General features: G+C 47.9%; 1 protein-coding gene across 2 annotated transcripts in view; it reads right to left on the bottom strand.

Annotated features, from left to right (window-relative positions):
* ASIC1 (acid sensing ion channel subunit 1) overlaps window positions 1–25,014 on the bottom strand; it is a 547,380-nt gene that overhangs the window by 40,801 nt on the left and 481,565 nt on the right. For both annotated transcript variants that reach the window (XM_086959338.1, XM_086959330.1), the window contains 2 exons: window positions 18,895–19,045; window positions 18,065–18,121 (listed from right to left, as the gene is read on the bottom strand). In XM_086959338.1, the coding sequence (XP_086815464.1) occupies window positions 18,065–18,121; window positions 18,895–19,045 (208 nt within the window). The remainder of the gene's footprint in view (window positions 1–18,064; window positions 18,122–18,894; window positions 19,046–25,014) is intronic.

Raw genomic sequence — 25,014 nt, 5'->3', positions numbered from 1 at the left:
TGATTTGACAGCTGGCTACTGGCAAATCAGACTAGCTGAAGAGTCAAAAGCCAAAACAGCATTCTCTACCCCTAGTGGACATTATCAGTTTGTGGTAATGCCCTTTGGTTTGAAGAATGCACCTGCCACTTTCCAAAGGTTGGTGAACCAAGTCCTTGCTGGGTTGGATGACTTTTGCGCAGCATATCTAGATGATATTGCTGTCTTTAGCTCCACCTGGGAGGATCACCTGATCCACCTGAAGAAGGTTCTGGAGGCCCTGCAAAAGGCAGGCCTGACTATCAAGGCTACCAAGTGCCAGATAGGGCAGAGCAAGGTTGTGTACTTGGGCCACCTACTAGGTGGGGGTCAAGTTCAACCACTGGAGAGCAAGATCCAGACCATACAGGACTGGACTCCTCCAACTACCCAGACACAAGTCAGAGCCTTCTTGGGCCTGACTGGGTATTACAGAAAATTTGTAAAGAACTATGGGTCCATTGTGACACCATTGAATGACTTGACATCCAAAAAGATGCCCAAAAAGGTTCAGTGGACAGTTAGCTGTCAAAAGGCATTTGATGACCTGAAGAAGGCCATGTGCTCTGCACCTATCCTGAAGAGTCCTGACTACTCCAAACAGTTCATTGTACAGACAGATGCTTCTGAGTTGGGGGTGGGAGCTGTGCTTTCACAACTTAATCAAGATGGTCAAGACCAGCCCATTGCTTTTATTAGCAGAAGGCTGACCCCCAGGGAGAAACGTTGGTCAGCTATTGAGAGGGAGGCCTTTGCTGTGGTTTGGGCCCTGAAGAAGCTGAGGCCATACTTGTTTGGTACTCACTTCCTAATTCAGACAGACCATAAGCCCCTCTTGTGGCTAAATCAGATGAAGGGTGAAAATCCCAAACTGCTCAGGTGGTCCATTTCCCTACAGGGGATGGACTTTACAGTGGAGCACCGCCCAGGGACTGACCATGGTAATGCAGATGGTCTCTCCAGGTACTTCCACTTAGAACATGAAGACTTATCTGGTCAAGGTTAAGTTTAATGTCCCTGCGTTTGGGGGGGGGTTATGTAGGAGAGTAGGGTCTGCTATCCTATGGTCACCCCAATTTTTGCTTTTTGCTTCACTGGTTTTCGACTTACTGAGGCTGTGGGCCTGCTAATCAGACCCCCAGCCTGCTGTTCTCTCTCTAAATTCATAATACATGTGCTATAGGTACATACCACAATTGGAAATGGACTCCTTGTCAGCCCCTGTACCATGCACTATAGGTGCCCAGGGCATAGGTGCCACCAAGGCCTACCAGGGGCTGAAGCATAGCTTTTGCCACCCCTGGCTGGTTCTTAAATTGACACAACTGGCTGAACACTCAGCTGGGGCAAGTGGGTGTAATCACCCCTTGCTTAGATATAGTATACCTATATCTAGACCTATATCTGGACACATATATAGCCTGTAAGCCACTCCTATGGAAGGCCTCATCAATCCTGGAGGCAGAGTGCGTGGTTTTATGTGAGATGGTGCTCTGGCATGAGCTGAGCCTGTCTGCAGCTGTCGGGAACAACTCCCTAAGCTGATCCGGGATAATGCCATACCATATACTCTTAAGCGCATTATAATCCTCGCGGTTATATAGCAACTTTGGTTTGGCTTTATCAAAACATGTCGTGTAAGGTGTCATACGAATTGGAATACTATCCCCTCGCCAGTTCTGGCGACGGGGATAGCATTCCACCCTTCTAGAGGGAGAAGACATGTTACTTTACTGAAACGCGGTTGATTTAAAATGAGCCTCAGATCCACAAAATGGATGCCCCTGCCACAGACACGGGTCTGACCTCCTGCTGCTGACCGAAACCCGGCAGAGGAGGCCTGGACAAAGAGTTTCCTGTCACAGGGCGGTGTCAAACCACCCCAGACAGGAGATAGTGGATTGGAGTAGGGAGGTTTCAATGAAACCAGACACTGCCTGGGGAGCACAAGGCTGCCCCTTGCAGGATCCGGCCAAACCGGTTCTGGGGCCTCCCAGCCCCTGTCCCAGCGCGGCCAGGATCAAAGGAGAGGGGTGTAACCACCCCCTTCCTGGGTCCCACCCATAGGAGGGGACCTAGCAGGATGTCCAACCCCCTAGATTCGAATAAGAGGGGGAGCAGTCCCAACGGACCTCAGATCATCCTGAAGAAACATAAGAAACGAAATCTGGACCCTTCGACTTTCTACACGACGTGAGAAGACTGAAGAATCTCCCTTGTGGTCAAGGAGTGACCACCCTGTGCAAACAGGCACCATCCAGCCCTCGACCCTTGCTTTGTTGCAGTTCCCGCCGGAACTCGAGCGACAGAGATCGACGAGATCAAGCTTGCCTGCCTTCTACCTGCCCGATCCACAGTCCCTGCAGAGCTGAGACCCGTGGAGGCGACCGGAAGCGTGGGGCACGCCATCTTGAAAAGGCCACGAGACGCTGACCGTGCGGCCCACGAGTGACCCTCGAAGCTGTACACCGGGGTTTGAGAAGCCCCAGCCCCGAGCTCCACTTGCACCAAAGCTCACCCCTCCACACTCGCTGAGTGCTGCGTGGGGCCCTTCTGCTTGTGTGCGCTCGACGCGTTGGCCCGGTCACTTGCCAGCTGGCTTGTGGCCCCTGTGCCGACGAACTTTGAAATCCGACTTGCTTTTCTGGTTGCTCCAGATCTGCACCAGCTCCTGTGAAAAGGAGCACCCACTCTGACCCTCCTGGTTCGAGTGATAAGCAATCTCCCGGTTCCGCGTGGATTGCTTTTGCCAAGTGCTGTTTGCTACAATCTTCAAGCCGACGGTGCTGACGGCGAGAGCCTACGTGGGACAGATCGTGACCTGCTCCTGGACGTCGCAGATGCCCCAGAGCCCACGTGACAGCGGAGAGAAGCCTATCGACAACCGCCTGATTGCGCCCGACATTGCCTGGTTCCGTCCTGGTTCCACCCTGGTCACTGCTGAGTGACCCAGACTCTGTCCCCTCTGCTTTCAGGTACTTTTCTACATCGATCCACCCTTGGATCGCACCGGACACTTCTGCTTCACAGCGCCTGCAGCTGCAACAGCTCCAAGCACCCAGAACCTGCGTGACAGAACCCGACGCCACTTCGACCCTGTGCACCCACGGCCTGTGGGTGAGGTAACTTTGCAACGCCGGTGTCTTTACACTGGTACACACCTCTAGGGTCTGTGTCTAAAGTTTTGTGTTCCTAGGTTCAGCGGAAGTATCTTTTTATTCACTTTAATTGACTTTTACGCACCATTGACAGTGCATTGGTGCGCGCTGCACTTTCCGTGCTGCACCCGTCTCCTGTGGGCTACTCCCGACTTCTTCATTGCTTGTCCTGACTGCTCCCAGCGAATCTCTAGGCCCTAGGCCTAACCATTGTTCGTAAAGTGTTACTTATACCACTTTTTTGATATATGGTCTGAGTGGCCACCCGCCCTCATCCATAAACGTGCAACTTTATATGTGTAACAGTGCTTTTGATTTAACGCTTGTGCCCCTTTCCTCATAAAGAGTACTGGGGAGTAATTTAGAAATAAATACATATATTTTTATAATATATACTTGTGTGGTGTCCTTTCATTTGATTACAGGATTGTATGTGGTAAAACAGCTCGCTTAACACGACCTCTTAAGTTAAGCCTTTAAGGCTGCTTAGTCCATGCTACCACTAGGATAGCTTGTCTACAAGGTTGACTTACAACCTGACATCTTTGGGGTTTGTTTGGACTGATACCCAGTGGTTCCAGAATTGGAAACACTACATATCAGGCCAACTTCTCACAAAAGGCATTTGATGACCTGAAGAAGGCCATGTGCTCTGCACCTATCCTGAAGAGTCCTGACTACTCCAAACAGTTCATTGTACAGACAGATGCTTCTGAGTTGGGGGTGGGAGCTGTGCTTTCACAACTTAATCAAGATGGTCAAGACCAGCCCATTGCTTTTATTAGCAGAAGGCTGACCCCCAGGGAGAAACGTTGGTCAGCTATTGAGAGGGAGGCCTTTGCTGTGGTTTGGGCCCTGAAGAAGCTGAGGCCATACTTGTTTGGTACTCACTTCCTAATTCAGACAGACCATAAGCCCCTCTTGTGGCTAAATCAGATGAAGGGTGAAAATCCCAAACTGCTCAGGTGGTCCATTTCCCTACAGGGGATGGACTTTACAGTGGAGCACCGCCCAGGGACTGACCATGGTAATGCAGATGGTCTCTCCAGGTACTTCCACTTAGAACATGAAGACTTATCTGGTCAAGGTTAAGTTTAATGTCCCTGCGTTTGGGGGGGGGTTATGTAGGAGAGTAGGGTCTGCTATCCTATGGTCACCCCAATTTTTGCTTTTTGCTTCACTGGTTTTCGACTTACTGAGGCTGTGGGCCTGCTAATCAGACCCCCAGCCTGCTGTTCTCTCTCTAAATTTGTAATACATGTGCTATAGGTACATACCACAATTGGAAATGGACTCCTTGTCAGCCCCTGTACCATGCACTATAGGTGCCCAGGGCATAGGTGCCACCAAGGCCTACCAGGGGCTGAAGCATAGCTTTTGCCACCCCTGGCTGGTTCTTAAATTGACACAACTGGCTGAACACTCAGCTGGGGCAAGTGGGTGTAATCACCCCTTGCTTAGATATAGTATACCTATATCTAAACCTATATCTGGACACATATATAGCCTGTAAGCCACTCCTATGGAAGGCCTCATCAATCCTGGAGGCAGAGTGCGTGGTTTTATGTGAGATGGTGCTCTGGCATGAGCTGAGCCTGTCTGCAGCTGTCGGGAACAACTCCCTAAGCTGATCCGGGATAATGCCATACCATATACTCTTAAGCGCATTATAATCCTCGCGGTTATATAGCAACTTTGGTTTGGCTTTATCAAAACATGTCGTGTAAGGTGTCATACGAATTGGAATACTATCCCCTCGCCAGTTCTGGCGACGGGGATAGCATTCCACCCTTCTAGAGGGAGAAGACATGTTACTTTACTGAAACGCGGTTGATTTAAAATGAGCCTCAGATCCACAAAATGGATGCCCCTGCCACAGACACGGGTCTGACCTCCTGCTGCTGACCGAAACCCGGCAGAGGAGGCCTGGACAAAGAGTTTCCTGTCACAGGGCGGTGTCAAACCACCCCAGACAGGAGATAGTGGATTGGAGTAGGGAGGTTTCAATGAAACCAGACACTGCCTGGGGAGCACAAGGCTGCCCCTTGCAGGATCCGGCCAAACCGGTTCTGGGGCCTCCCAGCCCCTGTCCCAGCGCGGCCAGGATCAAAGGAGAGGGGTGTAACCACCCCCTTCCTGGGTCCCACCCATAGGAGGGGACCTAGCAGGATGTCCAACCCCCTAGATTCGAATAAGAGGGGGAGCAGTCCCAACGGAGATCAGATCATCCTGAAGAAACATAAGAAACGAAATCTGGACCCTTCGACTTTCTACACGACGTGAGAAGACTGAAGAATCTCCCTTGTGGTCAAGGAGTGACCACCCTGTGCAAACAGGCACCATCCAGCCCTCGACCCTTGCTTTGTTGCAGTTCCCGCCGGAACTCGAGCGACAGAGATCGACGAGATCAAGCTTGCCTGCCTTCTACCTGCCCGATCCACAGTCCCTGCAGAGCTGAGACCCGTGGAGGCGACTGGAAGCGTGGGGCACGCCATCTTGAAAAGGCCACGAGACGCTGACCGTGCGGCCCACGAGTGACCCTCGAAGCTGTACACCGGGGTTTGAGAAGCCCCAGCCCCGAGCTCCACTTGCACCAAAGCTCACCCCTCCACACTCGCTGAGTGCTGCGTGGGGCCCTTCTGCTTGTGTGCGCTCGACGCGTTGGCCCAGTCACTTGCCAGCTGGCTTGTGGCCCCTGTGCCGACGAACTTTGAAATCCGACTTGCTTTTCTGGTTGCTCCAGATCTGCACCAGCTCCTGTGAAAAGGAGCACCCACTCTGACCCTCCTGGTTCGAGTGATAAGCAATCTCCCGGTTCCGCGTGGATTGCTTTTGCCAAGTGCTGTTTGCTACAATCTTCAAGCCGACGGTGCTGACGGCGAGAGCCTACGTGGGACAGATCGTGACCTGCTCCTGGACGTCGCAGATGCCCCAGAGCCCACGTGACAGCGGAGAGAAGCCTATCGACAACCGCCTGATTGCGCCCGACATTGCCTGGTTCCGTCCTGGTTCCACCCTGGTCACTGCTGAGTGACCCAGACTCTGTCCCCTCTGCTTTCAGGTACTTTTCTACATCGATCCACCCTTGGATCGTACCGGACACTTCTGCTTCACAGCGCCTGCAGCTGCAACAGCTCCAAGCACCCAGAACCTGCGTGACAGAACCCGACGCCACTTCGACCCTGTGCACCCACGGCCTGTGGGTGAGGTAACTTTGCAACGCCGGTGTCTTTACACTGGTACACACCTCTAGGGTCTGTGTCTAAAGTTTTGTGTTCCTAGGTTCAGCGGAAGTATCTTTTTATTCACTTTAATTGACTTTTACGCACCATTGACAGTGCATTGGTGCGCGCTGCACTTTCCGTGCTGCACCCGTCTCCTGTGGGCTACTCCCGACTTCTTCAGTGCTTGTCCTGACTGCTCCCAGCGAATCTATAGGCCCTAGGCCTAACCATTGTTCGTAAAGTGTTACTTATACCACTTTTTTGATATATGGTCTGAGTGGCCACCCGCCCTCATCCATAAACGTGCAACTTTATATGTGTAACAGTGCTTTTGATTTAACGCTTGTGCCCCTTTCCTCATAAAGAGTACTGGGGAGTAATTTAGTAATAAATACATATATTTTTATAATATATACTTGTGTGGTGTCCTTTCATTTGATTACAGGATTGTATGTGGTAAAACAGCTCGCTTAACACGACCTCTTAAGTTAAGCCTTTAAGGCTGCTTAGTCCATGCTACCACTAGGATAGCTTGTCTACAAGGTTGACTTACAACCTGACATCTTTGGGGTTTGTTTGGACTGATACCCAGTGGTTCCAGAATTGGAAACACTACATATCAGGCCAACTTCTCACATCCTCCCATCTGCGCTGTTCGTGAGCGTTTTTTTTTTGTTGCTGCGTGACGTCTGTTAACGTTCGATTTGATGGAAATCAGGAACTGTTGACCGCTATTTTGTCACTGCGATTAAATATTTTGATAAAAATAATTGTTATAAATTAATCCTTATTGATAAACATTGTCTGCGCCATCTTGCCTTTTTTGCAATGCCACACTTTTGTTGAGCACGGCAGCCATTTTAGATGCCTTGACCAGACCCACTCTCTGCACGCCGCTGATCCTCAGCATGGCTTCCCTCCCTCGCAAGCATCTCCCCCACGCACTGGTCACCCCCGCTCTCTCTCTCATGCATGGCCCAGAAACCTCCTCCCATCTGCGCTGTTCTTCTCTGAGAATCACACCCTGTGCCCGCCCGACACCTCCCTTTCACCCTATTCACTACCGCACCCTGTGACACTCCTCTTCCTCTGTGTCCGATTGTCCAGGCCGGTCCCAGGCTATCACCTAGTCCTGCAGGTGTAGTTTATGGCCCCAGCTGTAGAGAATCACCCCTCTTCAAAGGAGTTACAGTAGATCAAGGCCCCCACCCGATGAGATCCGTCACACCACACGCGTTCCTACTATCTGATAACCATCCTGTATTGTGCTTGGGGAGGGGATTCTCACTGTGAGGGTGTGTGGGTCCGAGCCTGAAGCGGAAGATTCCAGGGATGCCTTTTTGTACATCAAAGTCTTCACAATTATGTGTCACATTAAAAATATATAGCACTCCAACAAAGTTGTAGGATTATAACACTTTAATAACTTATAAATATATACAACGGAACAAAAACAGTAAATACATTTAAACGTTTTTTTTTAAAAAGAAGCAACAATGGTCAGTAGCTGTGTTTTGTGCGAATAGTCCCAAGGCAGCACAACGTGCTGAGTTCTGGACGGCACCCAGGTGATGTTACCTGGGTGCCGCACTGGTTTTTGGTATCCTACAATGCAGCTCCGAAAAACGGCGTGGGGCGTCCCGGGTGGTGCGGGGGGAGGCCTCGTCAGTAGCGGTCTGTTGTGCGAATAGTCCCAAGGCAGCAGAACGCGCTGAGATGTGGATGGCAACCAGGTGATGTCCAGTAAGTTGCCGCACTGGTTTTGGCATCCTACAATGCTGCTCGGAAAAACGGCGTGGGGCGCCCCGGGGGGGGGGGGGGGGGGGGGGGAGGCGGCGTGAACGGGCCTCCCCAGGTGGAGGCTCGTCTGCTGTACTGGGGCGCCCCTTTACTGTTTCAGTTGCCATTCTGCCCGCTTTTGCTACACTGTGCCTCATCCTCCATTCAGCTGGTTATCGCCCGCTCTTGCGGCTACAGCGTCTCGCTCACCATGTAGTTGAGTTGCGCCCACTCTTGCGGTGCAGCGATAGGCGGCTGCTACAGGACTCTTAAAATGGCGGACGGCTCTTCGGATTTGGGCATGGTCCACTAAAATGGCCCTGGGACACCTTGGAACTCGGATGTCCCCTGAGCCTTGAAGATTTTACATAAGTCTTGAGGGCCCCCGACTCCTGTGGCTTCCGGTGGGGAGCGGCTGCCATGATTGCTCGCGGAATGACCACGACGGAGCCACGAGATGGTGGTGCTCTCATGCTGATGCCAGCTTCAGTCTGAAACATCCAGAAACAAGGTGGGGCTTTCATCGTTTGGGAAAAAAAAAATGTTTTAATCCAATGAAAAGTGTTATTTTTAGGTCATATGATCAAGCCTTCTATCATTAGGAAACCAAAAGTAAAATGAACCAATGAAAAGTTTTATAAACAAGTCACATGACCTGTTATGCTTACGTTACGCGCTGGTATAAAAAGGGTAGAAAATCCGTTGGCACGTGAGGCGGCGTCAGTAGCGGACCGATGTGCGAATAGGCCGAAGGCAGCACAACGCGCCAAGATCCGGATGGCACCGAGGTGGTGTTCAGCAAGTTGCCGCACTGGTGTGGCCATCCTACAATGCTGCGCCGAAAGTCGGCGTGGGGCGCCCCGTTGGCCTGTGAGGTCGCGTCAGTCAGTGGGGGCTGTTTGAGAAAGCAATGTGATGCTGTGCGTCGCCCCCAAGATGGAGGCTCCTCGGCTGTAGTGGGGCGCCCCTTGGTGTTTCACTCGCTATCCAGCTGAGTTGCGTCCGCACTTGCGGCTACAGTAGACTGAAGGCAGCACAACGCGCCGAGATCTGGATGGCACCGAGGTGGTGTCCAGCAAGTTGCCGCACTGGTGTGGCCATTCTACAATGCTGCGCCGAAAGTCGGCGTGGGGTGCCCCGTTGGCTTATGAGGTGGTGTCAGTAGCGGACCGATATGTGAATAGGTCGGAACCAGCACAAGGCGTCAAGATCCGGATGGCAAGTCCTGGATGTTGGGTGCCATAGTTGAGAGCCAAGATCCGGATGGCAAGTCCTGGATGTTGGGTGCCATAGTTGAGAGTTCTGAGCAGTGCTTGTAACACTGTCTGAAGCTTATTTGCACCTGCTGCAGCTTCACTATTGCCCTGGTGTGGCCAAAGATCGCCCATGACATAGGCGGCCGGCTCCCATGGTCCGGCGGAACTTTTTTCCTTTTCCTTTCTGCATCTTGTCCCACAATCCGTTTGACCTGAAGACACAACCAGGTCCCTGAATGTGTGCAGGGGGACGCTATTGATTGAATCAAAATGGCGGCTTCACACAAAGCTGACTCAAGCGTTGCTGGTGATGCTATACAGACAAAAAATGGTTTTCAGTTTGTACATTCTTCAGGATTTTTCCATCCAAGTCTGCTTGAGAGTTTGTAGAACAATGGCTTCAGATCTTGCCCTCCCCTCTTTTGACTGTTGGTTCTTGTTGCCTAACTCTTCTGTTGTCATTTAACTGAACCTTTTTTGACTGCCGAAAGGGGTTCTGGTCCGACCGCTGGTTGGTGGAGACATTTTGACTATATCCTAGACCTGCCCGGCCTCGCCCAAAATGGCGCCGGTATAAATGGGACTCGTAACTCCTTGTTGTGTACTGGTTGAACAACCTTGATATCACGAGATACGTATGCAGTTTTGAAGCACATGGCGGGCGGGGACGAGAATTGATTGAATATTTTGACATCCTTATTGATATTAAGTTCTGATGTGTTATTGATTACTGAACTATTGTAAGTTCGAATTAACGTCACCCATGGTACTTGCCCGCAAATGTATATCTAGAAAATGTTATTGTTAGTGGCCCTGTTGTATTTTAATTACAAAATGTACGTCCACCGATTCCGCAACTGTTAGACACCTTAGTTCTTGCAACCTAATGGCCCGCTCGTTACGTTCCTCTACAGTGTAAATGTTTCCTCATCATATACGTTTCCAGTTTGCTCCGTGGCTGGCCCACGTGGTTATAGGCCCGTATTTGTATACTGACATTTTCACAATAAAGGTTTTTAAAACAAAACATGGTAGTAGTATTTACATTGGTAAAGTTTTTAATTTTAGTCACTGTTTTCGAATCAGTAAAAGGCAAGTGAAATAAAGCAGTCCAATTACATGACGAATAAAAGGTATAATACGCAGGAACGCAGTAAAGATAAATGGTCAAGGGCTGTTGTGTTTTCTACTCCTGCAACATAAAGTGATCGATAAGAATCTGATATTCAGGCGTATCGGCGACTAAGACAGCAGGCCGAGCATCTTTTGCTCAACGGCTCCGTCATGGGACGAAGAAACGCCCTTTTGCTAGAAAAAGGAATATATTTTACTTGCAGGACAGTTGTAAATTTTCCGGGAAAGTACATTAGCCTGGAACATTATAACATATATGTTTAAGAAAAAATAATGTTCGAAAGCAATAAAAAGCGTAATTTTTAGGTCATATGACCAAGCCTTTCATCATTAGAATAACAAAAGTAAAATGAACCAATTAAAAGTTTTATAAACAAGTCACATGACCTGTTATGCTTACGTTACGTGCCGCGCCCCGGATCGCTTCCGGGAAGCTGCGCTTCGCGCACCGGAGCACTTCCGGGTGCGCTAACGCGACGTGTCATATAACGCATTACGCGACAACGTAGGTCCAGAATATAGTCAAAATGTCTCCACCAACCAGCGGTCGGAACACAACCCCTTTCAGTAGTCTAAAAAGTTCTGTTAAATGACAACAGAAGGGACAGGCAACAAGAACCATCAGTCAAAGAGGGGAGGGCAAGTTCTTCCCTACCGGGTCATGTTGGGGCGCTACCGGAACTGATCGAATTGGTAGTTTACAGTGTTTCTGGATGTTTCAGACTGAAGCTGGCGTCAGCATGAGAGCACCACCATATCGTAGCTCAGTCGTGGCCATTCCACGAGCAATCATGGCAGCCGCTCCCCACCAGAAGCCTGCGGGAGTCGGGGGCCCCCAAGACTTTTGTAGAATCTTCAAGGCTCAGGGGACGCTTTCGAGAATGGGGCCCAAGTCCTAGCAGATAAGCGTCCGAGTTCCAAAGTGTCCCAGGGCCATTTTAGTGGATCACGCCCAAATCTGAAGAGCCGGCCGCCATTTTGAGAGTCTTGTGGCAGCCGCCTATCACTGCAATGCAAGAGCGGGAGCAACTCAACTACATGGTGAGCGAGACGCTGTAGTCGCAAGAGCGGGCGGTAAACAGCTGAATGGCGGAAGAGGCACAGTGTAGCAAAAGCGGGCGGAATGGTAACTGAAACGGTAAAGGGGCGCCCCACTACAGCGTGTCTTCAGGTCAAACGGATTGTGGGACAAGGTCCAGAATGGAAGAGTCATCAAAAGGCAAAAAGTTCCGCCGGACCCTGGGAGCCGGCCGCCTATGTCGGGGGCGATCTTAGGCCACACCAGGGCAACACGACTTGGGGAGGGGGCAGGAGCCAAGCGCCCCCTCCCAGTCCGCGCCACCACATCGTATGTTGAAAATCTGAAGCCATCGTTCTACAAACTCTCAACCAGCCTTGGATGGAAAAATCTTGATGAATGTACAAACTGAAAACCAGTTTTTGTCTGCATAGCATCAGTAGCAAAGCTTGCTATCAGAGTTTATGAGTTTCATGCTCGATCGATTGAGCTAGCCGGATCGGGCAACTAAAAGTATAAAATAGTTATGTAAATAGTTATTTAATAAAATGTTTTACCCTGTTACTTTGCTGGTGTGTTGTATATATTTATAATATTTGCATAGGGTTTGTCGTTATTTTGGGTGGGGTGGGTGGCGGAGCCGAGCTGTATTGCAGCCATCATCGTGTGGAGCTCAGTTCATCTCACTAGTTTTGTATTTCTCATGAGGGGTTGTTCTTAATGTTTCTATTTTAGCTAGGTCAAAAAGAGATCCCATTAGTGGCCTACTGATTTTGCTCGATTCCTTTTGTTTTTTAAAACGATTTTTCACTATCTGCAAAGACTAAACAGAGTATTGCGACTCTGTGCTTGTTTGTAAATAGAGAATGAACCAAAGAGAACCAATTCTAAAAGAGTAAATGCTTGGATAACAATCAATCAAATGGAGAGAGAAGCAGACACGACGGATTAGAACGGGGGCATAGGCCTGCGTTAACTACCCTTCACTATCTGCAAAGAGGGAGTACTGCTAAGAGAAAAGAGGGGGGGGGGAGGGGGGGCAGCGTTCAAAGTACATCAGCGTGCATAAATACGAAAATGTTTTTACCTATCACGTACTTCACATTTGACAGCTTTTGATATTTGCTATTAAAAAACCATTGAAATTCACTGAAAAAACCATAGGTTTTAGGCCATATATAGTTAGTGATTAGCATTTACAAAACCTTAATTTACTCGCACAAAACCATAGAAATTCGTATATATAGTTAGATGCAATAACTATATATCGCGCACCCGCAATCCACTGCTGATGATGTCACATATTACATCATTAATGACATGGTCAGTGACATCACTGATGACATCACTGATGACATCATCCAGTGACTGTATGTTTCTGTAAAGTTAAAATATGTCTTACATATTGAAGAATGAGTGGATGTATAAGTGTCTGGATGAAGGATTTAGTAGGTGCATGACTGACTGTATGAGTAAATGATTAAATGTGTCTCACTGAGTGCATGGGTTAGTGACTAAACTGTCTTAATTTGTGCATCATTATATCTGTTGTTCTATGAAGTGCTGCATGTGTTAATCAGTAGCTATATGAGTAACTATATGGGTTATTGATTGGTTGCCTAAGTATTTCCATGGGAGAGTAAGTGTGTGTGTGGGGGTGGCTGGGAGGTGTGTGACTCTGTGTATACATGTGTGAACAGTTGATTCACTCGATCTATGGGTTCAAAACTGCATGTTGAAACAGCTGTATGGGTGGTTGACTGTGTACGAGTGTATTAGTGAATGAATGGATATCTCAGTGCTACATGTCAAAGTAAGTAAATATGTAAAACACAGTACATGTGAGAGTTCACATATATAAATTACTGTGTATAAGAGCCAGTGAATGTGTGAGTGGCTGAATGGATCATTGAAAACTTGTATCAGGAATTGTATAAGAGAGTAAATATGTGTTAGTATATGTTTGAATAAATAAGGTGTGTATAACTGTATAGTTGAGGAAATGGAGGAGTGACTGATTCTTTTCATGACTGACTAGATGTATGAGTAACTCCATGGATGAGTGACAATCTGTGAGTGTCGGTTTACACTGAGTGTATCTAAGGTTATATTAGAGTCTGAAGAGGTTCATCGTATTATCACATGAATGATATCATCAGTGATGTGATCAGTAATGTCAAATGAGATGTCATCAGTGATGTCATTTGAGATGTCATCAGTGATGTCATCAGTGATGTCACTGACCATGTCATTAATGATGTAATATGTGACATCATCAGCAGTGGATTGCGGGTGCGCGATATATAGTTATTGCATCTAACTATATATGCGAATGTCTATGGTTTTGTGCAAGTAAATTAAGGTTTTGTAAATGCTAATCACTAACTATATATGGCCTAAAACCTATGGTTTTTTCAGTGAATATATATATAAATATATAAGATTAAAGTAAGGATGTTTTAGGGTTTAGGGGTAGGTAAGGGTATAGGATAGTAATGATGATTTTAGCGTTTAGAAGAAGGTATGGGAATTGAGGCCCCCCAATTAAAACAAGCATTGGCATATCCAATAGGTCTCGCCTTTGGGACCGTATAAGCGGACTACTGTTAACAAGCATGCAGTGGCACCTGTGAAAAGCATAGCGCTCTAAAAAAAAATAACATATGCAAAAGCAGGCAGGCCCAGATGAAAGCGAAAGCACTGCGCATTGTCTAGATAGTAACCTGACCCACGAGGAATGCACCTGCCTCTCTGCTCGCTCCAGAGGCAAAATGCTGTGGGAGTGAACATTACAAAAGAGGTGGGACATGCACCCGCCTTTCGCCATTTGCATGCTTTCGTTATAGAAAGCCACATGCAAAAGCCAATCCAATGTGTGAGAGGAGTCAGACCCATACAGAGTAGACACAAGAAGCCTCACAGAACAGCGCATGTGCGCTGCTAGGCTTGACCTAAAAAGGTTTTATATATATATAAATCTCGCGGCTACTCTATAACTACCCTCCAACAAGCTGAAAAGAAGGCAGAGAAAGTCAATAGACATACCCTCTTACAGGATAAAAAGGTGGACAGCCCCAAAGGAGGGAGTGGTATTATTAGACTTATCACTAACTATTCAGTGGCAGCTAACAAGGTGAGAGCTATCATGGTCAAGAATTGGGGGATCCTTAGATCGGACAATGTAATCGGGAAGGATCTGCAACAACATCCCATGATAACCTTTAGAAGATCAAGATCCTTAAAAGATAGACTGATCACTAGCCACCTACCTAAGGGTAAATCCAAAGGAGAACTGCAGGCAATGCATGGCTTGTATCCATGCGGGAAATGCAAAGCCTGCAGTAACAGTCAGAGGGTATTGAGCTACAAGGTGCCACACAGGGACCTTAAAATTAAAATCAACAAGTTTATTACTTGTTCGACCACATTTGTGGTATACTGTCTGAAGTGCCCCTGCGGACGGATGTACGTAGGAAGCACTACTAAAGCAGTTAAGTTGAGGATCCTAGAGCACCAACGAGCCATTGTGAATAAAGATGAAAATTATCCAATGGCCCGGCATTTTGCAAGTCACCACAATAGCGACAGGACACAACTCAGCTTCTTCAGCTTAGACTGCATCCCTCAAGACATTAGGGGTGGAGATCTTAAGAGGCGACTAAGACGCTTGGAGTCTCGATATATCATCGACCTCCAAACAAAGTCACCAGGAGGACTTAATGCAGGGGAGGAGCTACTATCACACCTATAACTAGTTTCCCTCATTTCTGAACCACGTAACTGTCTGAAGTGAATGAATTTTCTTTATACTGCAAATGCTGTTGATATTATTTGGTCTACAGAAGAATGGTTAAACCCCCCCCTCCCTCCACACCCCTCTCCTTTAGTTAGGGTTAATTTAGTGTGGTATTGTAAATAATGATATCTGTATCCATGGCCATCCAGGCCTCAATTGATACCAAAGAAAGAAATCATGGGGATTGGGTTACTTTAACTGTATACCAATACGAGTATAAGGTTAGTTGAGCAATGACCTTTATGCTGAATTATGATTTTGTGTTTAATTGTTTGCCCATCCAGGGCTCAATAAGTTGTATAACACATGTATTAAGCGCTTAGAAATGCACAGCTTACACTCATTGCTCAAAAATGTGAAATTCGAACTGTAAATAGCGTTAATTCATCGTTCAAAGATGGCGCTTTCATTTACATTATGAACTTTTGTTTGTTTCCATGAATTCAGCCTTATCAACTGCTGCCTTGCCGACGCCAGCTGACACTGACTAGGCAAGTGCTGAAACGCGTCTGTTACGATTCTTCTTTGCGCTAAATAAACCGTATGTGGTTTAAAACCTGCTGCGAGTGCCGTCTTGTTGCTTTCTGCTGCCGGTTGCCGGTCGCAGAGTCGCGGAGCTTCAAATATATATATATATATATATATATATATATATATATATATATATATATATATATATATATATATATATATATATATTGAGCTCCGATGTCCGCCATTACTCTCTTCACTCTCGACTGGGTGCTGTGTGCGCGGTGACAGACTCCGCACGGAATCAACCTCCCAAAGCTCACTCGCATCAAAACAATGCAAAAAGCACTCTCAGGAACGTGGCAACCCTTTGATTTTATTTGGGTTACAGCTACATCACAAGACGCGTTTCGGCCTGCCACCTTTCTCAATAGTGGCCGGCGGCGGATTGAGGCAGGTATGTAAAGTGTACAACACACAACTTGACCAACAACCTTCTCAAAGGTGTCGGCCATTACTAAACATGTAAATTATTCAGCAGTAAAGTAAAAAGTCAATCCACAGCATACATCTACTGCTGTAAATATTGACATGGGAATATGCAATGTGCAAACAAAATAAAACATAACGCCCTGAATGGGGTTTAGTAACTCCTAAGTTACAAATACACATGAATGATAGCTCGCCCTGGATGGGCTATTAGCAAGAGCAGTATCTCTGCACGTGTGTGTTAATCCTCTCAGGTACCAACAGCTGTACACAATCGACTAGGAGAGCAGATACAAACATTAATATAATAACTTTCATACAGTATTCAAATGGGGGCATTACAGATGTACGGCCATTTCCTCACCACTGTTCAGGCCATCTGGCCTTTTAGTCTGATTTTCAATGATGTGCTGTGACTCTAATCTGCGTAACCGTAAGAGTCTATTCCCTCCTCTGACATCAGGGGGCACTTGATCCATACAGAAAAACGTAAAAGATCTCTGTTACTATCATGGAATTTCTCAAAATGCCTGGCCACTGGATATGTGGAATCTATGTTCTGTATGGCCCTGAGATGTTCCAAAATTCTTATTTTGGTGGGGTGGATTGTGCTTCCTATGTAACGCAAGCCACACAGACATACCAAACAGTATACCGTGTGGCTTGTGTTACAATTCATCAGGCTTTTGATCTTCATCGGTTCTTTAAAGCCTGGTATCTGATATTGTAACACTTTGTGGCTGTATTTGCAGGCCCTACACTTGAGACATGGGTAGAACCCTGCCAACCTACCAAATGCGAACACTCTGCTCTCCTTCTCACAATGGTTCTGTACCAGACTACTGCGTAGGGATCTAGCTCTTCTGAAAGTGATAAGTGGCGCCCTTGGTAAATCCCTACCTAATATCGGATCTGATTTAAAAATATGCCAATTACTGGCAAAGATCCACCTGATATTCATAGCATCACTTGAGTAATTGGTTATCATCCTCAAGATGTCCCCCTTACACTTTTTGTATTTATTTTTCTTCATGTTTTTCAGTTCACCTGACACTATCAAATCTTCCCTTTGAATCCTATCTACTTTGGATTTCGCCTCTTCAAGGATGACCCTACTATATCCTCTCGACTCAAACCTTCTCATGCATTCTTTTGCTGCAACCTGAAAATAACACGCCCTTGTGCAGTTTCTATTAATCCTCAAAAGCTCACCATATGGTATGCTACCAACGGTTGTTTCAGGATGGCAGCTTTTTGCGTGTAAAATGGAATTCCCTGCGGTTGGTTTTCTGTGCAATGAAGTGCACAATCTGCCCTCCGCAGGAAAAACCTTCAGGTCCAATAAATTCACCAATCTCGGGATATATATATATATATATATATATATATATATATATATATATATATATATATATATATATAGAGAGAGAGATAGAGAGAGAGAGAGAGAGAGAGAGAGAGAGATTAACACACACATATATATGGGTTTCACTTACCTTACATATGCTTACCTTATGTTAAGAAGGTAATGCCTGGTAAAAGTATATGTACGGTAAAGCTTTGCGTGGTAAAGGCAGTGTGTGGTAAAGGCATTGCGTTGTAATTGATGTGTGGTCGAGAGAAGCGTTGTAAATGCATGCGTGCTAATGGAATACATCCTACGTAGTTGCGACTCGGCGCGGATAGTTGAGGGAAGATCAATGAAGAAAGTCTAGTCTTACCCAATGCGGAGTCTGCACATTCCTTGTACTGCTCAGGTGTGCAGTACGGAGAGTCACCTACAAGAAGGAACAGAACAGACACAGATGACACAATATCACGAAGACAGGTGTACAGGCAAAGACAGAGACCTTCAACTCCACCTGAATGTTCTTTTAATTTTCGTAAATATTCCCAGAAGTATGCCTAAGAGAAAAAAAAAAATTCTCATGGAGAAAGCCCTTCTTCGAAGCCCCCATCCTGGGAATGGTGACTGGTGTCACTTTTCAACCATTTCCAGGGTGGAAAGAGATCAGCTTTTAGTTTGTGAATGTTCGCTTGTTTGTTGGTGTTCACAAACTTACAAAGCAAACCATGGCTTCTGAGGCACATTTCGCGTCACTTGAGTAGAGTTTTTTAGTACAGATTTCTCTCCATTTGTGGAGGAGAAATCCACAGTAGTAAATGCATTGACATCTAGTAGGAATCATTTTGTAGATTCCTGGCAGGCATAAATACATTATTTGTGTACACAAAGTTATATTTATAGCCCAAGATTCCCTTGTTTCAAAGGCCCAAGTCTTCCTGATCCCATTTTTGGGGGTCGCAGACATCTAAACTTTAAATGAAGTTCAGGGTCTCCAGTATAGCCAATGGATAACTTGTCATTGACACCATCTGAAACAATTCTGTACTTGATGAATGATCTGCGCTAACCTGTCCCCTACCATAGCAACCGTCTGTGCCAGTTCTTTACCTAGAATGTAAATCATCTGTTCCAATACCCTACTTGGCATGTGAGCCACCTGTGCCAGTGCCATCTATTGCCACACAATCTGTATCAATGCATTACCTGGCATATGAACCATCCGACAGTTACAGTTCTCCATCAGATAGCGTGTCTCGCAATCGATGCGACACGCAGTGATGCTGTAGGTGTCAAAGAATTCTGAGTCGATAGGGCTTGATTTGCAGTCCCCCCATGGAGGTGGAAGGTAGATCAGCTGTATTGAGAAAAGGAAGTTTAAGAGTCAAACTTCATCAGGACAAACAGTGACAGTACAGTATGGCACAACCTATATATTTGCAGTGGCCCTACAGCCAGAGCACACACAGATATTATACATCCTGTGTTATACCAATCACTGTGAATGCCATTCTGCATGCTGTGGGTAGCAATAGCGTTTGGTATGATTAAGAATATCATTCTCGGAATACCATCAGACAAAAATATCTGAGCTCCGGCACTCTTCCTTCTGGAAGTATCTGTTTTGCTTTTCATAAATCACCAAAGCAACCATATCAATCAATATTCTATCCTAAATATTGTTTACAAAAATATCACCCAATTGGACTTAATAATAGAAAATCTACATTCTGCGGGACAGTATTTTTTGTAAACGACGTTAATGACAATATTTTTACCAGAAGATGTTTTCTGTCATACAACCGTGGTTCCAGTCGTGGCATCCCTCCACAAATTAGGTTCAGTGCTCCATGATGGGCCTCATCTGTGGCTTCTGGGATTTGTCAGCCACGATGGACATGTCATGAATGTCGGGCCTGAACGTCAAGGCACAGCCTTTTGCTTTAGAACACAATTGGGCTAGAATTGGAAATTGGATCCAGAATGCATCAGAGGACATCACACAACCGAGACTTCATAGCCTAGTTTGATGCAGTCAGGTCATTTACCAAGGGAAACAGTTGAATTCTCAGTCCACAACTGAATTTTAGGAAGTCCTCCTCACATCTCAAGCATAGGGTGTTCCGGAGAGTCTACAAGGGCCCTATCACATTTAGGGTGCACTTTCCCTGTTTGCGCCACAGTGCATCTTCAAACAGGCGTACCGTGTGCAAACAGGGAAAGTGCACCCTATTATGTTGAAAGTGCTGCCCTCAGGGCAGCCGTGAACTCGTGCTTTCAAGCAGCCGCTCCGTGTTTCACTGTGCAGGCGGCTCTTTTCAAGGGGAGAGAGATCCCCTTGCAAGAAGGTGCAGTGAGTGACTGCACCTGCCTGCAAGGGGATGTGAGGGGTCCCCCTTTAGAGGACTACCATCAGGGGCCGCACGGCGAGCGTACCATCTTTTTTTTGGCACACTGTCAATGTGCCTCCTGAAGCTTCTTTGCCTTAGCGCCTGTGTCCATAATACGGTGTGGGCACAGAGGCAAACCGAGTTCCCCATTTGCATGGAGTCATGCCCCCATGCAAATGAGGGAATGCCCTCACTCCATGGCACTAGTGCTACATGTGCATCAGCCCTATCGGTATTACAGAAAGGGCTTTATAAGCGTCTGTGGCCCCTTCTGTAATACCAAAGTGCCCCGGGGTACACAAAGCAGGTACAAACTTCTGTTGCGCCGCCAGGGTACTTCTGTTATATAGGCTCTGGTGTTTATACAGGGACAAATCTACTGACAGACTATCTGCTTGTAGCTTTAGAGAGGCCAGTCTCAGTTGCCCAGGGATATGGTAGAGCTGCAAGACGTTCAATCAATCAATCAATCAATGCATTTATATAGCGCACTACTCACCCGGAGGGTCTTAAGGCGCTTGGGGAGGGGGGACCGCTACTGCTCGAACAGCCAGGTCTTGAGCTGCTTCCTGAAGGCGAGGTGGTCTTGGGTCAGGCGGAGGTGGGTCGGGAGGGAGTTCCAAGTCTTGGCGGCCAGGTAGGAGAAGGACCTTCCTCCTGTGGTAGCTCTTCGGATGCGGGGGACGGCGGTGAGGGCGTGGCTGGTCGATCGAAGCTGGCGTGTGGGAGTGTAGAAGTTGAGGCGGCTGTTGAGGTATCTTGGGCCTTGGTTGTGTAGGGCTTTGTGTGCGTGGGTGAGGAGACGGAAGGTGATTCTCTTGTTGACCGGGAGCCAGTGCAGGTCTCTCAGGTGTCCGGAGATGTGGCTGTGTCAGGGGATGTCGAGGATGAGTCTCGCTGAGGCGTTCTGGATCCGCTGGAGTCTCTTCTGGAGTTTGGCAGTGGTTCCGGCGTAGAGGGAGTTGCCGTAGTCCAGGCCGCTGGTGACGAGGGCCTGGGTGACCGTCTTCCTGGTCTCGGTGGGGATCCACCGGAAGATCTTACGTAGCATGCGCAGGATGTTGAAGCACGACGAGGAGACGGCGTTGACTTGTCTGGTCATGGAGAGGGAGGAGTCCAGGATGAAGCCCAGGTTGCGTGCGTGGTCTGTTGGTTTGGGTGCGCTGCCCAGGGCGGGGGGCCACTAGGAGTCGTCCCAGGCTGAGGCGAAGAGCCCAGGATGAGGACTTCCGTCTTGTCTGAGTTCAGTTTCAGGTGGCTGTTCATCATCAATAAACAACAAAGGTACCAGAGGGTCTCAGGTGAACGTGCCCATAAACACAAAAAAAAAAAAAACAGTCAAGAACTCACCCTTACAACCAGGTTATGTCACAGAGAGCTCTCCGTGGATGAGGACAAATACCCATCAGTCACCATTCGGATCCGCCCTTCATCATTTGGGATTTTATCCGTACCACCCGTCAGAGATTATTGGTACTCTCCTAGGAGGTCAACCCGGTGGTAGGGGGTATCCTCACTAGAGTAAAGAGATGACAGTGTGGTATACCACTCGATGTAGGTGAGTGGTGGAAAAAGATGGGACTGGGGAGTGCAGTGCAAGAGAAGGTGTATAAGAAAGAAACCAAAAGAAGTGGGTTTAAAATTGGTTAAGAATAAGCACCAAACAAAGATTTATTTCAGTTGTGCTTACCATACCAATGTTAAAAACAATGCGCCCGCTGACTGTCTAATTATGTGGACAGCCTCAGGACAAAAAGATGGTCGACTAGTTTCAGCAATTTAAAGGACTGATTATGTCATTGCTTTCTTAAGGACCAAAAAATATGAAAGCTACTACACCAAGTGAACAAAGTCGCACCCTAGAAACACAAAACAAGTGCATACAGTCACCTGTACGTTCTGGGTGTCCTTACAGTCTGTGCAAGACACTGTGGGAAGAAGGTGAGGAGAAGGTTTTAAAATAATATACCTACCTACGCTGAGCTCGCCTATTTTAACATCTAGTTACTCGGATTGGTCCAGATGACCGTTTATTCTCTGCTATTGAAAGCCATGGGAGCTTTGTCTGTATTACGTGCAATTTATGTGTTAATGTGTGTCCTACATGTTTTCTAGAGCGGTGCTTCATTTTCCCCTGAGCCACTGCCAGGTGGGGTGAGGCCATCTGACCTTACATGTTAAGGTAAGAGTTCACTAGCATTTGGTATAACAAACTTTTGACCCAAATGTACCTAATTCACGTTTGCATTCAGGTAGTGCATTTTTTAACAACACATAGTTAAGTTCAAATCCAAATCATACTCGATGGTTGGACCACTCAGCCCATATATTATTTTAAAACCTTCTCCTCACCTTCTTCCCACAGTGTCTTGCACAGACTGTAAGGACACCCAGAACGTACAGGTGACTGTATGCACTTGTTTTGTGTTTCTAGGGTGCGACTTTGTTCACTTGGTGTAGTAGCTTTCATATTTTTTGGTCCTGAAGAAAGCAATGACATAATCAGTCCTTTAAATTGCTGAAACTAGTCGACCATCTTTTTGTCCTGAGGCTGTCCACATAATTAGACAGTCAGCGGGCGCATTGTTTTTAACATTGGTATGGTAAGCACAATTGAAATAAATCTTTGTTTGGTGCTTATTCTTAACCAATTTTAAACCCACTTCTTTTGGTTTCTTTCTTATACACCTTCTCTTGCACTGCACTCCCCAGTCCCATCTTTTTCCACCACTCACCTACATCGAGTGGTATACCACACTGTCATCTCTTTACTCTAGTGAGGATACCCCCTACCACCGGGTTGACCTCCTAGGAGAGTACCAATAATCTCTGACGGGTGGTACGGATAAAATCCCAAATGATGAAGGGCGGATCCGAATGGTGACTGATGGGTATTTGTCCTCATCCACGGAGAGCTCTCTGTGACATAACCTGGTTGTAAGGGTGAGTTCTTGACTGTTTTTTTTTTTTTTTTTTTTGTGTTTATGGGCACGTTCACCTGAGACCCTCTGGTACCTTTGTTGTTTATTGGTTCTGTTGGGGATAGTACCCAGAGCTTGGTCTTTAAATCTCCCCTAGGTCCCCTCCACCGTATTGTGTTGGCTGTTCATCATCCACTCGGCTACGTCTGTCATCCCTTCGTGTAGGTTGGCTCTGGCGGTGGCGGGGTCGTTGGTGAGGGAGAGGATCAGCTGGGTGTCGTCGGCGTAAGAGATGATGTTGAGGTTGTGCTGGTGTGCGATGGCCGCAAGGAGGCTCATGTAGATATTGAAGAGGGTGGGGCTGAGCGAGGAGTCTTGAGGAACGCCGCAGATGACTTCGGTGGCTTCTGATCTGAACGGGGGAGGCGGACTCTCTGTGTCCTTCCGGCGAGGAAGGAGATGATCCATTCTAGTGCCTTTTCTTGGATTCCGACGTTGCTGAGGCGCTGCACTAGGGTGCGGTGGCAGACAGTGTCGAATGCCGCGGAGAGGTCCAGGAGGATGAGGGCCGCAGTTTCCCCGTTGTCGAGCAGGGCTCGGATGTCATCGGTGGCTGCGATGAGGGCGGTCTCGGTGCTGTGGTTGGCCCGGAAGCCGGACTGCGAGAGGTCGAGGGATCCGTTTGTCTCAAGGAAGGCTGCCAGCTGCTTGTTGACGGTCTTCTCGATGACTTTGGCCGGGAACGGGAGGAGCGAGATGGGGCGGTAGTTTTTGAGTTCGGTGGGGTCTGCTGATGGTTTCTTCGGTAGGGCGCTGAGTTCGGCGTGCTTCCAGCTCTCCGGGAAGGTAGCGGTGTCAAAGGAGGTGTTGATGATGTCCCGCAGGTGGGGTGCGATGACCGCGTCGGCCTTGTTGAAGACGTGGTGCGGGCAGGGGTCGGTTGGAGATCCGGAGTGGATGGAGTTCATCGTGCGTTGAGTTTCTTCGGTGTTGATCGAGGTCCAGGTGCGGAGTGTGGTGGTGGGGGGTGCCGGTGCGGTCGTAGGGTGCGTTGGCTGTGTGGTGAAGCTGTTGTGTATGTCTGCGATCTTGTTGTGGAAGTAGGAGGCGAGGGAGTTGCATAGGTCTTGCGATGGGGTGATGTCGTTGTTTCCGGCGTTGGGGTTGGAGAGCTCTTGGACGATGTTGAAGAGTTCTTTGCTGTTGTGTGCGTTGTTGTCCAGTCGTTCCTTGAATGCGGTTTTCTTGGTGGTGTGGATCAGTTGGTGGTGTTTTCGAGTGGCGAGCTTGAGGGTGGTCATGTTGTCTGGTGTTGGGTCTCTGCGCCAGGCTCTCTCGAGGGCTCGGCAGTTCTTCTTGGAGCTCTTGAGTTCGTCGGTGAACCATGGTGCTTTCTTACTGCCGGGTCTGCTAGGCGGGGTCCTAAGAGGGGCGAGGTCGTCAGCGCAGTTGGTGATCCACTTCGTGAGGTTGTTGGCGGCCTGGCTGGGGTTCGCTGAGCTGGCGGAGGGGTCCTGGCTCAGGGATGCGGCGAGCTGGTCGGCTGTGATCTTGTTCCAGCTTCTGCGTGCAACCTGTTGCTGGTGGTGGTGGATCGTGTTCTTTCTGAAGCTGAAGTGGACGCAGCTGTGGTCCGTCCAGTGGAGTCCGGTGGCGTGACTGAAGGCGATGTTCTTGCTGGATGAGAAGACGGGGTCGAGTGTGTGTCCGGCCTAGTGGGTGGGGGTGGTCACCAGGTGCTTGAGACCGAGGTTGGCGAGGTTGTCCAGCAGGGTGGTGGTGTTGCGGTCGTTGTTGTTCTCCAGGTGGAAGTTGAGGTCCCCGAGGAGGATGTAGTCAGCGGAGGGGAGGGCGTGCGGGCTGATGAAGTCGGCGATGTCTTTGCTGAATTGTGTGCGTGGTCCCGGGAGTCTGTAGATGAGGGTGCCTCTGAGGGTGGTCTTGGGGTCGGTGTGGATCTGGAAGTGCAGGTGTTCGGCGGTAGCGAGGGTGTCGTCGGTGTTGGTCGTGATGCG

This window comes from Lissotriton vulgaris, chromosome 1_1 (assembly GCF_964263255.1).
Source record: "Lissotriton vulgaris chromosome 1_1, aLisVul1.2, whole genome shotgun sequence".
In the NCBI taxonomy this organism is placed as follows: Eukaryota; Metazoa; Chordata; class Amphibia; order Caudata; family Salamandridae; genus Lissotriton; species Lissotriton vulgaris.
This window is presented reverse-complemented; position numbering and strand designations above follow the sequence as displayed.